The following is a 17,956-nucleotide window of genomic DNA, read 5'->3' on the forward strand; positions in this document are numbered from 1 at the left end:
CTGATAAAGGAAGCAGCATTTCAGCAGATTTTTGTGTTTGGGAAAACAGCATTTCAAGCAATTCCTAAGAAATATCAATATTTTTTTTAGTTAGCTTTTCTTTTTTGGGGTACCAGTAACTTGCTGTTATTTAGTGCTAAATAATATGCTGTTCAAGATGAGAAGACAGTTCCAAATATGTGACACCATTAAGGAACAGGCATAATAAGGATAGGCAATGAGGAGGAAGTATTAGTAATATTAGCAGGGATGATGAAAGCTGTTGGAAGGACACTACATAGGGTAAAAGTATTAGAAACAATGCTATATAATGTTTTTAATTTTTAAGTGTTTTTATAGTGATTTTTTTGAGTGTATTGTGAGCCGCCCTGGGTCTTCGGAGAGGCATATAAATTGAATAAATAAAATAAATAAATAAATAAATATATTAAACTACAGCTCCTTACTGCAACCTTCCCCAAGGGAGCACCCCTCTAGGAATGTGACTATTGTGCTTCTAATGTGATGGTTCTGTTTCCACATGAAAGCCAATTCAAGCAGATTCAGGATGGTTTTATACAGAACTAATGTGCAACCTAGCTTTTAATATCCTATAACAGACAGTTCCATGTCTGCTACTTTTGCCCTAGATTAAGTGTCTCCCTCTATGACAGTGTTTTGCAAATTTGGCAAGTTTAAGATGGGTGGACCATAGCATATGAATGAAGTAACTTTAAGTAATTTATGTTTGTTTTTTGAATTATAAGGAGTTAAGGATCTAGGGAGAATATGAAATGTAACAATTTGTTAGCATATTCTAGCTTTTGATTTGTGAATGCTATACCCTGTGCTTGTTCTGGGAAGTCTAGGGAGGGGGGTGGGGGGGAAGGAGGGAAAGGGGTGGGTGGGAAAGGGGAGGGACGGGTTGAGGGTTGAAGGGTGGGGGGGTGAAAATGTTTGTATTTTCTATAAAACTTTTTAATAAAAAAAAAAAGATGGGTGGACCTCAACTCCCATGGTCGCTGGGGAACTCTGGGAGTTGAAATCCACCTATCCTAAAGTTGCCAAGTTTGAAAAACACTGTTCTAGACCATAGCTGGCTCCAGAATTCTGAGAATTGAAATCCACAGGTCTTAAAGGGGCCATTGTTCCCCACCCCTGCTCTAGAGCCTTCCAGATGCATCTTACAGAATTCCTGGCCCTCCTATCGGGTGAAATGCAGCTGGTTCTGACACGTTCTGGAGAACCGGTAGCAGAAATTTTGAGCAGTTCGGAGAACCGGCAAATACCACCTCTGGCTGGCCACAGAGTGGAGTAGGAATGGAGATTTTGCAATATCCCCCAGGAGTGAGGAGGGAATGGGTATTTTGCAGTATCCTTCCCCTGCCACGCCCACCAAGCCATGCCCACCAAGCCACACCCACAGATCCAGTAGTAAAGAAATTTGGATTTCACCACTGCCTCCTAGGATCCCAACATGTGGAAAGCTGCCCTCAAGAATTTGCCGATAGTAGAATGTACTGCTCACGTCTAAGTGTGGGATTTTTTCTACTGGGTTCTATAGGCTATTTGATATAGTAGATTTATATCCCTCCTTTTATTTGGAAACTCAGAGTGGTCTATGTAGTACTTCCATCTTCTTTTTCCTCACAAGAAGGAAAATATCAGTTGGACTGAAAGAGAGTGACTGGTCCAAAATTACCCAGAACATTAAAATTTGGGTTGTCCTACTCCTAGTCCAACACACGGGCTTTCAGTTGTTTATTATAAGGAATTGGGTCTTTTCCTCAGTAATGTATAATGTCTGGATCATTTTCCCCCCAATATACATGTTTGCGGTCTTTCCTTTTATCAGAGGATAGCTAAGAATTGTCCTCTTCTGCCCAGCAATGTTGTAAAAAGTAAACATGCACCACCAGAAAAAAGAAAAAAAGCTTTATGCAAAGATACATGTACATAAATTTACGTGTATAGATGTAATGTTATGTATGATACAAAGCCATGATTCATATGATGTCCTAATCATGGTTTACAAATCACTAGGGCTGTACTGCTCATAGTACTGTACTGTACATGCTAAGTGAGAATTAAAGAAACGAATTCTGGTGTAACACGATGTGAGAACATGACTTGCTTGCCTGTCAAATGTTCAGATGCTTGTTGCTGATCAGCAACTTCTCATGTTACAGTTCTTTAATTTTAAATTGGATAAGAGACCTTCTATCTCACTTAGTAAAATAGGATAGATCATGATGGCTAACCTTTTTGCCATTGTGTGCCTGGGGGGGGGGAGGGCGGGGGGGGGTCGCACACCTGCATGCCCACACCCATAATTCTATGCGTTGGAAGGCCCGTTTTTTGCTGTCCCCAACCTCCAGGGCCTCTCTAGGAGCCTGGGGAGGGCAAAAATGCCACCCCCCCCGGAGATCCTCCAGAGGCTGAAAATGGCCCGTTTGACAACTTCCGGTGGGACCTCCCGGGGGGGTTGGGGAAGGCCATTTTCACCCTCCCCAGACTCCTAGAGAGGCCCTGGAGCCAGGTAAGAAAGAAAAAGGGGCGTTCCCCTCCCCCCCAGGTCCTCCGGAGGCAGGAAACAGCCTGTTTCCCTACTTCCGGTGGGCCCAGAAGACCTGAAAATCAGCTGGCCGGAGCTGAGCTCACGTGCCCACTGATATGGCTATGTGTGCCACCTGTGGCACACTTGCCATAGGTTCGCCAACACGGGGGTAGATGGTGCTTAGTAACATAGGATAGATAGCCATCCAACTTCCAGTGTTTGACACTTGTTTTCTGATAATTTGATTTCATATAATTGACATGATTTTTTTATGCACATACAACTGATACATACATATAATGTCTCTCTCTCTCTCTCTCTCTCTCTCTCTCACACACACACACACACACACACACACACACACACACACACACTTTGTATTGTTTGGATGTTTTGTTTCTCAGGAGCACCTGCTGTTACAGCTCATCATAAGAAAACTCACAAGATGTATAGAAACAGATTTTGTCTGTAATTGAGGTCCTTTTAATTTCTGAGACTTCACTGTATTCTGTAAACTCTTTCACATATATCCTGATGAAATGTGATTTCATATAGGTTTTGTGTTGGCATAAGAAATGTAAGGTCTCTTTGTCTCATATGATAGTTACGTTCTTTAAGATCCCTTTTTGGTCTCCAATTATTGTATATATTAATACAGCTTTGCAAAAACATAGTTGTTAAAAGGTGTAAATATGGTCCTGAACTATACTTCAGAAATATGGAATTTACTTTTTCTGAAAAACTTGGATTTTACTGAGCCTAAATGAAAATCATTCTTTCCAAGCAAAAGGAAAACAACCACTAAGTATTAAAGACTGAATTCAAGAGGTGTGTGCTTTGTAAAGTTGTGAGATTTCTTTATAAGACATGCAAAGGAGGCACAATAAGTTTGTATATGATTTATATTTAATAAGTAAAGTCAGAACTAGTAAATTATTTGGATTTTTTTGGTTAATTTTTAGTTTATTTCCCATATATATATAGTTTTTAATTTTGGTTGTTAAATTCATTAGTACAATAACAAGAGTATTGCATTCTATGTTTGTGTGTGTGTGTAGTTTTAGTGTGATGTAAAGCTCTAATATGCATTTTGTGGATATTTTGCAATTCTAGATCAGTGTAAATTGCTTTATGTACATCTGTATGTGTTATACAGAATGCACAGTCAATACGTCTGTTATTTGGATTAACTGTATAATGTTGGATCCATGACATTCTCTTCTCCCCTTCCCCCTTTCCCCCCTTTCTTCACTTTTAGACTTGCGGGTGCTATTTTTCAACCAGTTCCTGTCACAATACCAAATTTTACACTGATCCGGTAGAAGCAGTAAAAGACATACCAAATGGGTCTACTCTCCTTGTTGGTGGTAAGTAGTGAAATTCCACTATTTTCCCCATGTAAACTACAGGTAGTTCTCACTTACTGGTCTTTTAGTGACTGTTCAAAGTTACAGTGGTGCTCAAAAAAGAAATTTACAATTCATTTATTATCTTTGCAGTGTCCCTTAGTCACATCATCTCCATTTTAGTCAATATGTGGCGTCCTGTGCCTCAGCTATGACTTTTCTTTTTTTTTCCTTTGTAGAGCTGAGAGATTGGAGAGAAAGATTTCAAGAGAGTAAGCTGTTTGCTTGAAAGCAATGCAATCATGCTGGGAAACGGATATGCTATGCAAACAGCTTACGGTACTTTCTTGAAATCTCTTCTTCTCCAATCTCTTGGCTCTGCCAGGGATAGAAAAAAAAAAAGGCAAGTGATTTCGGTGGGCAATTTCTTCTTTGCCTGACCCCTTGCCCCTCCTTTGCCAGAGTGGAGAGACTGGAGAGGAAGTGATTTCAGGAGAGTAAACTGTATAGCTTACCTTTGTGCATATATATTTGTGTTTATCTTTTAGGATTGTAAAATGTCCAGAGTTACCCTGTGGTAAGATGGCTGGCCAATAAATTTTATAAATAAATAAAAAATAATGACTAAATGTGATCACTTTGCTTTCAATGTCTAGAAGAGCAAAACGACCTTACTTTGTACAGATCTTTGTTTCTAATCTTTTTGCATTTTTGCAAGCGGGGAATAAAAAGAAGCAATTTCTGCAAGCAGCTCTCCTTTGCCTGATCCTTGCCTCCACACCTCCCCAGATTGCAGAGGAAGAGCAAGATATTTCAAGAGAGTAAGCTGTTCATGTAACACGCCTGCGGCTCCCAGCCCTGAGCTGTGGTGCAATCTCATTGCTTTCGATGGGTACAAGATAGTAAGCAGGCATTTGAGCATTCCAAAGGGCGGGGAAGTGGTTAGGTGAATAGAATCTGAAGGTGTGAAAGTCAATACAAATGCCTTGTCTCTTTCTAGCTGGAAAGCACAGTCCCAATCATGTGATTTCCTACTTAGTAACTGCCTCCACTTACTGATGGATTTGCCAGTCCCAGTTAGGGTTGTTAAGCAAGGACTACCTGTATGTATTTAAATCTGTAATTGTCAATGTTTTATCCATGCCTCTATAAGAGATACATGTAGATTATGTACACCTGAGATGTTCGAATGGATGTGTAGGGAGAGTTTATAGTATTTTGGCTGTTTAAAAAAACCCTAAGCAGAGTAAACCAGTTAGTACTTTATTGGGAAACGACTATTGTCCCACTGTCTTTTTCTCAGATAGATTTAGCGTAGTTTATAGCCCTGTGATTTAGAGGAAATCAAGGAATCAAAAATACATGTCAGAAAAAGACAATAGCAAATGTCTTCCTTATTGTTACAAAAATTCTTGTTTGAGCAAGACTTTAGCTTAGGTTCTAAGATTGCAGAACTGCTCAAGCATGTAGAAGCTGCATGGCTTAGTGAGACTGAATATACTTACTCTGTTTATAATTTGGGGTAAACTAAAGTTGAAAAAAATACTTAATGTTTCAAATACAGTATGGGCCAAAATGCAGATATTAGTTCCATACCCCATAAAAATCCTTAAAAGCTGAGAGTGTAAAGGTTTTAAATAATGGATGCAATACCCTGAGATTCCAGAAACTGGTGACTCTCTAGAAGTTACCGCTCAATTGTGTCTTTTGAATACGATAGGTGGAAGAATAATAATTTTGATTTATCTCATTAAAATATTGATGGAAATTAAATCATGCTTTATGTTTTGTTCTAGCTTTGACTTCTAATTTTGTCTTGATCCTACTTATTATTGAGCAGTGACTTCTGGTATCACGTTCAAAAGTTACATATGATTGTTCTCTCAAATAAGGTTGTTCAACATTGTCCATTTCTTCTTCTAAATGGCTTTGATTTCTTCTACAAATTTATGAACGAGAAAATTGCTTCAGCCTGGAAAATAGAAGATAATAATTTAGTAGATTGTTTTAGTGTGAAAGCTGAGGTATTACATGACTCATTCTCAGAAGATTAAAGCAGTATAAAATTCAATGTATAAGAAAAGCATGATTGGTGTTAGCAATGAGCAAATATGCATTCTGAATACAAATAGCTCTTGCTTAGTGACTATTCAGTTATGATGGTTGTGAAAAGGTAACTTTGTGACCAATGACTGAATGTACATCCTTAGCAGGTTTGTAAAGAAAAGGAAATCTGAAGTAATATCATAAGCAGATTTGTGACCACATGATTTTTCACTTTGCACCTGCTACACTTAATGACTAAGTTGCCAGTCCCAATTATGGTCACTAAATGAAGATTACCGGCAATGTTAATAAATCTATTATAATAATTTGGTAACTTCCTTTATTGTAAAGTTTTGGTTACAAAAATTATCAAATTTATTATAATAGGAGCTTTTCATCAGTTACGTGATGTATATTTCAATCCTACCTGTGTAGAAATAGACTGAGGTCCAAGTTGTTAAACATCTTTCAAGACTCTTCAGTGTATAACATTCTTATATATTACCAAGAAAACATTTTCTGTTTTCATTTATGATTCAGGTCTTTCTCCTTTCCCCCCCCCCCCATTTCATTTCACAGCTCACACAGTTCACAGCTCATTGAGATGCTAGGGTTTGGATTATCAGTGAGTTTCTGCCAGCTGCTTCAAGTCTTTTGTGCATGACAAATTATGGTGTTGGGGTGTCTTATTCTGATTATTGACTAAAGGTTTTGGCTGTTCCAAAATCCAAGTTATAGGATGCCTTTTCCTGAATTGGGAAATAGAATTGGTTAGTGGTTCATCATGGGAGAACTATATTTTCAAAATAGAGTTATTCACTGCTGAACAATTTATGTCACATAGGTTTTGGGCTCTGTGGAATTCCAGAGAACCTCATAGGAGCTTTGTTGAAGACTGGTGTAAAAGGAATAACCGCTGTCAGTAACAATGCAGGGTAGGTATTTCCCCCCCAGTACCAATTATTAGGATTATTTTAAACATCCCTAGTAATGCTGCACAGGGAAAGAAATTCCTTATCTTTGTTTTGTGAAGAACCTATTTTGCAACTTTAACTGATGAGGCTACTTCTTTTTTTTTTCTTTTTTTTTTGCAAGTTCAATTAAGCCTGAACTGTGGCTATATTCTTCTCTCTCTACTTATTTTGCTGCACCTTTTAATGGCATGACTACCCAGCAGTGGTACATAATCATGTCATAAACAGGGCTGCTGTCATGGCTATTGCAGAGGGTAAGTTACTCATTCATTTAAATATCTGCTATAAACTTCGGTTGGTCACCCATTAAAAGACACGTGGTTGAAATAATAAAACATTGGATGAAATGCACTGATGCGAAAACATTTCGGAGTGTTTTAAAACAGGAGTTTAAAACTGAAGTTGAAAAAAGGTTGCTTTTTTGTAATATAAAATCATCACCTTATTATTGTACTTGGTTCTTCAAGTATTCATATGTAAGGTCGAAGTTCTCAAACTGCAATTCAGCAATACAGTGACTTAATAAAAGAGATGAAATGCTTGAGTACAGTATCCATTCCTATGCGTTATGATCTTATTGAGCTTATGGTATGAAAGTAAATGAATGCACAATGTTCTTCAATAATTAATTTTTGATCTCTATATACAACAAGCAGTAATATAATGTAGCTGAATAATATAAAACAGTTTAATGTTAAGCTACCTCAATAAAATTTAACACTGTATTTTAAATGCGATGGATGAATTTGTTTCTCCCTTGCAATGTGTAAGCCTGGCTGTTTTGGCTTATTCAACAAGCCATGATAAAACACGATGATTTAAGATTGCAAAATTGCTAGTTTTATGAATCAGGCTTTATTATTTTTTAACCCAGTTTTTATTTTATTTAAAACATTAAAATACAAACTTCCAAAAAAAGAAAACAAAAACAAAACAAAGCTAAACAAGACTACACCCCAAAAAAACTGCATAAATAAGACAAAAAAACATATATGTAAATTGTCCCTCCCCCCGTTGAATACTCATAAATATATTTAAAAGATAATAACTCCTCCCCCCTTGTGAAGCAGGCACACAATTTATAAATTTCTGCAACAGTATTTACCCAACCCACTTACCCTGGCATCTATTCAATATATGAAAACATAGTCAACGGGTATAACCAACAGCTAAATTATGAACCAATCTTTATTTATTCATATAAATTTATAATATATAACCATATATTGAAAATACTGATTCTTGGTCAGGGACCTCTAACATGAATGTTCAAATAATGTTAGGAAGACCCTCACAATAGAAGTTAGTTTTTAAGGTATTTTTTGTATTAACCTCTTGTTAATCCTTGGAGGAGTAACCAAAATCTTTTTTGTGTCTTCTCCAAATAATTAAAGCACAGGTGTCTTTTTTATTCCTTTGTTTAACTATGGGAGCATTGCCTTGGAAATAATCCAGTGCATTCTCAATTCTGATAATGGATCATTAGAAAAGTCCTTGTATCATACTAGACAAATGGCTGTCCAATCTTTTCTTGGATCCTCTAAAATTAAAGCATTTAAAATATTTTAAAAGGGAAAAAACCCTAAATTAATATCTGTTTCATTATACATTATATATATAAAATACTGAATCCTACATTTTTCTTGTAAGTAAATGTTTCTCTGTTTTTATTGATATATATGAGCATTTCAGGCCAAATATTGTAAGGATGTGAATAACTGTTCTATAGAATAGAAAACCTGATTTAGATTGGCTATTTTAACACTTTTGAATGTAATACTGAGGTTAAACATTGAAAGATTTTCTCCCTTAGTTATCAATGCTACTGTTGACAGTGCAACTAAATGATTAGATAAGTCCACTTTTCCAATCATTCAAACACTTTTCGCAATTTTTCATTTCCTGGTTTGAATACAATTTTCAGAAACCTGATACTGTGCATCAGAACGATGTGAAACTTTACCATGATGTTTATGAAATGCCAAAATTTTTTACTAATCGTCTTTGTTGAGAGTTGAGAAAGATTTAGACACTGCTGTAAAATTGAGAAATTTGGCACTGTATTTTGTACTTTTGCCTTTTCAGTGTTGAAATCCTTAAATTGATGGTAGTAAATTCCCTAAATTGTTATTGGTAACCATTTGTAAGGGGCTTTCTCTTTTTTGTTGTGTGCTAATCCCAGTTGTTAAGTGTGTAGAAGGAGGAGTGGCAGGACCTGGGGCGGAATTAAAAGAGGGATCAGCCTAGAGTCTCTATATATTGTATTCTGACAACAGCTGTGACCTGGGGCAGGGGAGATGGCAGCTGCCACTCAGGAAGCTTTGACAGCTTTCAGAGGCTTTTTGCTATAAAGAAATAGACATGAGATCTTGTAGTTGAAATTAGATTTCAATTGGATTTGTTGCTGCTGAATCAGCTTTCTGCTGTGCAGCAATAGGCTTGTCTGAGCTGCTTGATTCCATTGCTGTGCCAGCAATGGAATCCCCAAGGCTTGATAATCTGTGGGGATTTTAACCTGCGCCCAGATGGCATTGAATTTGGGAATGGTTCATGACAACCATGAACTTGACCCAGATAATCAAGAGCTACGAGTTACCAGAGGTCCCAGAGGTCATACATTAAATCTAGTTTTATCTTGGGGCTGTTGCAACCTGACCCGAGGGCTGGAGGATATTGTGTCTTTTGTCATGGCCAGGTCATTCTCTGATTGCTTTTTGCTTGCTTGTGACCCTTCTCCCATCAGAGAGGTGTGCCTACCTAGAAACTGGATGGGTTTCAAAACGAGCATGAGTTTTTCCTGAGATACGCTGGTCCGTTTCTCTGAGGGTTTCTCTCAGGAATTGGGGGGTGATGAGGGCCTTAATCAGGTACTCCTCACTTAATCACCATTTATTCAGTGACTGTTCAAAATTACAACAATGCTGAACAAACAATAATAATGGCTGGTTTTCAAAGTTATGGGTGTTATAATACCCTTGTGACCGAATTCTGGCACTTGGCAGCTTGCCTGCATTTATGATTGCAGCGTGCACTTCAACTCTCATTACCTGCCTACATTCCCTCCTCCCCATTTCTCCTCTTTTGGCCATCCTGCACTCCACCGCCATCTCCCACTCCTGCTGCCCCCAGCTGACCACCAACTTCTTTCTCCTGCTGCTAATGAGGCATCGCCTGGTCATCCTGCGCTCTCTCTTCCTCTTTGGTGACCCTTTTGAGGCCCGAGGTACTCAGGACTGCCTCGTCCAGTCCTTCCTCCTGGGACAGAGAGGCTGTGCCTTCTTCCTCCATTGGTCCTGGCTTCCTTTCCTCCTCATCCTTGGAATTGGGCTCTGACGGGGCCATGACAAAGCTTCTGGGTGCAATTCAAGCTCCCACTTACTACTACTTACATGGCTCTCATAATCCTGGTTATCTGAAGAATGATCTTTCATCTGCAGTGAAAGCCTGTCCATTCCATGTAATCTAACAGATGTGGCTTGCTTTAGGTCCCATTGATTAAGTAATTGCATTTGATAGACCCTCTTTGTTGTGATGTTTACTGTCTGAAACAACATTTCTCTAGAGATTTGTATGGTTTCGCATTCTGTCTACACTTAAAATAAGCTTTAAAATTCTGGCTCTTCCCCATGGTATCTTCCTCCAGATGCCAGCTGTTCATTTTGTGGGCTACTATTTTAACCATTTTATGCTTGGTAAAGCTTCCTAGAGTTGCAGGTCGGCAACCTGGAATTTGACAAATAAATGAAGGAAGGAAGAAAACAAAGGGAGGTTTAGTGACCTCCCCACTTTCTGCTGAAATTCCTCCTCCTTAAAATCTGCTCGAAAAACTCCCCTATATTTCTGAAAGATTTGGAGAGTATAGAATTGAAACCAACTGTTGACATATGCCTTCTGTTGACAGAGGAGACCAACTGAATATCACCCTCTAGTTTTATTTTCTTTAGCAACATATGTTGGTGGGAAAAATACATTCTGCTCATAGTATAACTATCAATCCTGCAAAGAAAAATGAACCAAAAATATGTGACAGTGGCAAGGAAAGCAAAAACTGCTCAATTTACTCAAAGGGAGCACTATCCTCATTGACCCATCCAACATGGAAGTTCTTTGTGTCCTGTTGCAATAGCCTCCAGGTGAGTTATGAAAATGGGCAATGTGAATGACTTCTAGAATGATCCTCTGTGGTTAATTCAGGAGTAGCCTGTAGAATCCCAGAATTTTTTTTTAATATTAATAAAATAGGGGATTTAAAAATGATAAGCACATCTTTAAAAACAGGGTGTATACTAATCCTGTAGGCTGGAACAGTTTCCTATGGAAGCTGTAGACTGCCTTTGCTGTGGATTTAGTAAGAATACAGGTCATCTTGATGAATTAAATCTTGAGTTGGCAGACAGAAAATTGCAACAGGTAGTCTTCAATTTATGACTAGTCGCTTAATGATTTTTGAAGTTATAACTGTCTCCAAATATCCTACTTACAACCCTTCCTTGAGGTTACTACTGCTGCGCGCACACACACCCTCCATGATTGCATTTGGCTTACTACTGGTTGCAGCATCCCATGGTCATATGACTGAAATTTGCAACAGGTTTTTTTTTGCCATTTTCCAGCAAAAATGCCCCCTGCATATGCCGGATTCACTTATTGACTATGTGGTTTATCTAATGGCCACATGATTTATTTATTTATTAGTTCGATTTATATGCCGCCCTTCTCCGGAGACTCAGGACGGCTTACAATGTGTTAAGCAATAGCTTTCATACTTTTGTATATACCTGCTTAGTAGGGCTTTCGGGCCCCCCTAAGCAGTGTTCTTTTTTATACAAAGTCAGCTTATTGTCCCCACAAACCGGGTCCTCATTTTACCTACCTCGAAAGGATGGAAGGCTGAGTCAACCTTGATTTGTTTAACAGCCATGGTGACCCACTTTATGACCATCATAAAAATGGGTGTGAAACCTAGACTGATCTAGGGGGTGGCTATTCTTATTTTTAATTGAATTAAATCAACATAGAAATGCTTGTAAAATAAATAATTGTGTAGAAATTCAACAAAATGTCCTAGCTGTGGAGTAGATGTTTAGACGTCTGTTCTCAGAATTCCCTAGATTCATGGTCATTGCTGAGAATTCTGGCAGCTGAAGTCCACACATCTGATGGGTGCCAGATTATTTTACTAATTGTGAATGCATATTTTTTTTAAGAAAAAAAAATAGAATAGTTTTTTTTTTAAATCTCCAGAGTAGTTCATCTATTTTAATTTTCAAATGGTTTGAGTTGATGAAGTTACTCCTGTATTTAAGATTAGCTGTTCCTAATTTTAGCTGGAAGATTATTTCTCAATATGCCAGATCAAGTTGCTCTGGAAATATTCCTAAAATACAGAGGCTCCAAAGAGCCATGTTCTGTTGACAAGCCTGCATCAACTTGAGGAATGGAAACCTGGGAATTTTCCAAGATGAAGTCAACCTCTGCACTGGGACAGAAGTGATAATGAAGTTTAACATTGGCTGGTAGACCATATTAGATTTCACTTGTTAGGTATGGGAATGGTACATGGTGTGCATAATGAATATGAGAAAAAAAAAAAACCCAGCAAACAACTGATACCTTTGTTTCCTCTCCTCCTTTGATTACCATAATAGCAATAGCAGTAGTACTTAGACATATATATACCGCTTCACAGTGCTTTACAGCCCCCTCTAAGTGGTTTACAGAGTCAGCATATTGCTCCCAACAATCTGGGCCCTCATTTTGCCAACCTCGAATGGATGGAAGGCTGAGTCAACCTTGAGCCAGTCAGGATCGAACTCTGGGCAGTGGGCAGAGTTAGCCTGCAATATTACATTCTAACCACCAGGGCTCTTATAATTCAGAGGGACTAAGAAACATGCAGATTAGGTGCTTAGCCCTGTTTTACTTCTGATGATGTACAGATAGTCCTTAACTTGCAACAGTTCATGTAGTGACCATTTGAAATTACAACAGCACTGAAAAAAGTGATTTATGACCATTTCTCACTCCTATGACTGTCGCAGCATCCCCATGGTCAAGTGATCAAAATCCAGATGCTTGGCAACTGACTCATATTTATGACAGTTTCGGTATCCTGGGTGGGGGAACCTTCACAGTGATCAGCTTTTGTGACCTGACAAGCAAAGTCAATGGGAGTTGACTTAACCGTGTTACTAACTTAAAAACCTCACTCATAAGATGTGGCAAAACTCAATAAATGTCTTGCTAAGCAACAGAAATTTTGGGCTCAGTTGTCATAAATTGAGGACTATCTGCAATTACAGCTTCATTACTGCTTCATTACGATGCAGAAAGCTGGCTTCAGCAATCTACATGGAAATAATGTGGCAAGAAAATAAGCTTCGCTCCCACCCCACTGGGTCTTCTTGAAGGTCCCAATCTTTAATTCTTAAAATTCCATCTTTAGTGTTACCTAATCAAGTAAGCAATAGGTAATGGTATGTTCACTGCATTCCAGGATAAAATCAGATTTCCTTGTCCATATCACTCAAGGCATTATTTCTAAGATATACACAAACTTAGAACAAACCCATTAACAGCAGGAGGATAACAAAAGTGATAACATTATCTTATTAACTGGGTAAAGCTATTTCATATAGATTTCATATTTCATATTTCACAAGTACAGGTAGCTTTTGATTTATAGCTATTCATTTAGCAACCGTTCAAACTTACAACAGCACTTAAAAAAGCCACTTACAGTTGGTCTTTACATTTGCAAATCTTGCAGCATCCAAACAGTCACATAATCAAAATTTGGACACTTGGCAACCAGAATGTATTAATCCTGTTGGCAGCATCCTGGGGTATGTGATCACCATTTGTGACTTCCCAACTGGCCTCTAACAAGCAAAGTCACTCTGGGAGGGCAGATTTGCTTAATGACAAATTTTACCTAACGATTACAATGATTCACTTAACAACCATGGGGGGGAAAAGTAATAAAAATCAGACACAATACACTTGACAACTGCCTGGTCCCAACTATGATCCTAGGTTGAGGACCATCTGTAGGTTAATGCCGTGTGGCTGTTTTGTGGCCAAAGGAACCTTCAAAATGGCAGCAAGAGCTTAGAGGGCCCACTTGGTTTCCTTATTTATACAACATACCAGTTGCCGTTATTGAGATTTATTCTTAGGAGAACGTGTAGCTGCAATAAATAAGATTAGAAATTTAAAAATAATGAACACATAAACAGCAACAATCGTTATATTTACTAGAAAGATGAGCCCCCCTTTTTAATCGTCCATTAAGAAGGAATGATTCCACAGAGAAAAGTGGTCTGTTTCCATTGCGATGTTTTCAACAAATCTAAGATGACAGCTTCCTTTTAAATATTCAGGGGAATGGATTGAATGAGTCTTTCGGGGAAAATGCTCACTTCCAAATACTTTTATTTTTCTTCCTAGCATTTTCCTCCAAGTGCACAAAGGTCTTCTCTCCCCCCTCCCCCCCGGATCAACCGAGTATTGGTCCATTGGTTGATTAACTTTTTTGTCGCCTGAGATTGTGAGCTGAGAGAGAGAGCGACAGGCCCAAAGTTATCCAGCCGTCTTTCATGCCTAAGGCTGGAGTAGAATGCTGAGTTTTTGAATTCTAACTTGAGGCTAAATCACTAGACAAATCTTTCTTTCAGATACTGTGGTCTCAAAACAGTGTTGTTATAGTTTTTGATTTTATCCTGGAAACAAATCAGAAGCTGGTGAAAACGATTTATCATACCTCAGAATTAGGGGTGATATTCACTTACCTTCACTACTGGTTCGCAAATGTGAGCACGCGCACTTGCTACGCTCACACATGCCTCCTCCACACATGTGCAAAGCCTTCTGTGCATATACAGAGGGTCAAAAACAGGACGTGATAACGTCTGGATGGGTGGACGGAGCCTCCTGCCACTGGCACTACCGGATCGCGTGATCCTGATAGAGCTGGCTGAATTTCACATCTGCTCAGAGTACTGAGTTTTTTTCTTTTTTTTGAAAAAAACTTTAATTTAGTTTTGTTTTTGAAATATAGAAGTTGTGAATTAGCATTCACAACTTAGAATTCTTCTACATTTCAAGTTATAAGCTATGCTAAAAAAAACACATGATCAAGAAAGGTTAACATTTCTGAACATTCATCTCATCGCTTTTTAATATTACATAATCATGTACAAAATCTGAGATGAAACAAGCTTTTATGTGTTTGAGACAGATTACACCAAAATATATAACAAAATGTGAATACTTATTCTGGAAAATTATAAAATCAATAGAAGAGAATGTATGTAGCTCAGGGTTCATCTGTAGAATCCTTGGTGATCTCTGTGCTTGTTTGTTTGCAGATGTTTCATTGCCCAACTAGATAACATCATCAGTGTGAGTGTGTGATTTGCTCCCTATTTGTATACAGTAGCTTGTCCTGCCAATGGTGATGGAGGTGTCCTTTTCTCCTTGATTAGGATATTATTTTCTGCTTGATTGTTTGTCTGGTATTAATCCCTGCTTATTTGGAATGTTGGTTGCCGGGGAAGATGTGTTCTGCTCTTTTTGTTTCCTTCTTAGCTTTTTTTATTGTCTCTTGAATGGTGTGCAAATATGATGTGTTCCTATGTGTCCATAGAAACCATGCCTATTATAATCCATGTCATAAGCCTTGTTTTATAGTCTAAGATTGAAGTCAATAACTTGAAAATCGCCAAGCCCATTCTTGCAGACCTCAGAGCTACTTCTGACTATAGTTGCTGAAAACTGATGGCATATTTTCCATGTTTTGAGATAGGAAAGGCCTGAAATATATCTCTATAGAGTATTAAAAAAAAAAAACACCTTACATCTATAAATCAGACATTCTTGTTCTTGTCTACTGAGGTTTACTTTCTGTGTTCACTAGTCTTCCTCCAAAATATAACATTTTTTTTTTTTGCTACACCCTGAAAAGGCGGTGCTGTACAAGCCACCCAGTTGTAATTTATTTGACAGATTGCAGTTAAACTAAATTGTGGCTCAGTGTGACTCTCTTCTGTTTTTCTTTTTATTTCTGGTCACAATATTGCAGGCATAATTTAAATTTTCCATCACTTGGTTTTCAACTTTAACCCTGTTTTCTCTGCAGAGTAGACAACTTTGGGCTCGGGCTTCTGCTTCAGACCAAACAGATCAAGCGTATGGTGTCATCCTATGTTGGAGAAAATGCAGAATTTGAGCGGCAATACTTGAGCGGCGAACTGGAAGTTGAGCTTACCCCACAGGTAAAATTCTAATTGCCTGTTCTTTGAACGAAGGCTCCTTATAATTATTGGCACCAACTCTTCCATTCCAGTTGCAGGATTTCCACACCAGAAACTGAAATATTGGTTGTGTAACTACTGTATTGCATGACCCTTTTGTGTCTGTTGCAAGCCGTAAGGATCAGACAGCTTTCCTCATTTCTGGCATTTTGCAGAGGCGTCGACAGACTTCCCATCTTGGGAGTGTATTGAATTGTATCACTATAGGAATCAGGAAACCAGACTAGATTAGTCTTTGGCCAGATTCTGAATCTACCCTAAAGCCTGGTTTATGTTGGAACCTCAGACTACACACATACTATAATGATTACCACACAGCAGTGGTGGGTTTCAAATTCTTTTACCACCGGTTCTGTAGGGGTGGCTTGGTGAGTGTAGCAGGGGAAGGATAGTGTAAAATCTCCATTCCCACCCCACTCCAGGGGAAGATTACTGCTAAATCCCCATTTCTTCCCAATCAGCTGGGACTTGGGAGGCAGAGAATAGATGGGGGAGGGGCCAGTCAGAATTTTTACTACTGGTTCTCCGCACTACTCAAAATTTCCATTACTGGTTCTCCAGAACTGGTCAGAACCTGCTGAAACCTATCTCTGCAACACAATATTGAAATACTAGTAAGAAAACATAGATACTCACGTACCAGTTAAGAGTAGGAGAAGTAGGAGGTGTTTTTAATTGCATTTGCATTTTGCATTGGCAGTCACATTTTAAAAATCCATTAAGTATTTGCAATGTTGTGCTTGACTGAACTGCACTCCATTCTTCATGCACGTTTAACTAGCTTTTTGAAAAAGATTGACTGCTTGCCTGCCAGCCAAACTTCCCTCCTGCGCCAAAGATAAGAATACAAGTAGCTCATTTCATATTTACCACCTTTTGTAATTTAATCTTTTCTTAGCTCACCCACACTGAGTAAATAAATTAACCACAGCAAGACAGGCTCTGGCTGCCTTCTCCTCAAAATCTTCAGATTCTGGGAATATTCCTATAAAACGAAGTAGCACGTTTGAAATGTGTTGTAATTAGCATGGTAAAGAAGCCATATTTGCCTGAAAAAAACCTATAATAAATATAGCTGGGGAAATAGATTTTCAAAAATATTTTTGAGGAACAGTAAAATAAGGAGAAAAGTTTGGAAAGTACATGCCAGGTATTTCAGAAATGAAATATTGGTAACATTAAGACGACGATGATGATGATTGACCCTGCTAATCATTGACCTTATTTTATTATTGCTTAGTAATAAATTAATATTAAAAATTAGAAAGCTTGAATACCTCTGTTCCACATTTTTTAGGAATGAGTATTCTATGAAAATCCTCTTGCAGTATTCAGGCGCCATCTCAGTGGACTTAGAAAAGAAGAAAAGGTCCTTTAACAACTTTTGTCAAAGAATTGATGTACTATTATGAGTTATAGGCCTCCTTTACATCTGTCTTGTCTTGCCAGCCATTAAGCCTTTTGTTCTTTCTAGGGTACCCTTGCTGAGCGGATCCGAGCAGGAGGAGCTGGCATCCCAGCTTTCTTCACCAGTACGGGGTATGGGACATTAGTGCAAGAAGGAGGGTCTCCAATCAAATACAACAGTGATGGCACTGTTGCCCTGGCGAGTGAGCCAAGAGAGGTAAAATACCTGTGGATTTGAATGAGGTTGTGAATGAGGGGGGTGAGCACAAGTCTTTTTGAAACTTTTGAAAGTTAAGGCAGATTCAGGACGTAACACACTTTGCCAGTAATATG

At 38.4% G+C, this 17,956-nt stretch overlaps 1 protein-coding gene across 1 annotated transcript in view; it reads left to right on the forward strand.

Moving 5' to 3' along the window:
• Positions 1–17,956, forward strand: part of OXCT1 (3-oxoacid CoA-transferase 1) — a 67,351-nt gene that overhangs the window by 4,591 nt on the left and 44,804 nt on the right. The window contains exons 2-5 of the mRNA XM_070938894.1: positions 3,795–3,903; positions 6,773–6,863; positions 16,042–16,177; positions 17,691–17,840. Of these exons, the coding sequence (XP_070794995.1) occupies positions 3,795–3,903; positions 6,773–6,863; positions 16,042–16,177; positions 17,691–17,840 (486 nt within the window). The remainder of the gene's footprint in view (positions 1–3,794; positions 3,904–6,772; positions 6,864–16,041; positions 16,178–17,690; positions 17,841–17,956) is intronic.

Source organism: Pituophis catenifer, unplaced genomic scaffold (assembly GCF_029215685.1).
Source record: "Pituophis catenifer annectens isolate HBS135680 unplaced genomic scaffold, rPitCat1.0.hap2 SCAF_2, whole genome shotgun sequence".
NCBI classification, from domain to species: domain Eukaryota; kingdom Metazoa; phylum Chordata; class Lepidosauria; order Squamata; family Colubridae; genus Pituophis; species Pituophis catenifer.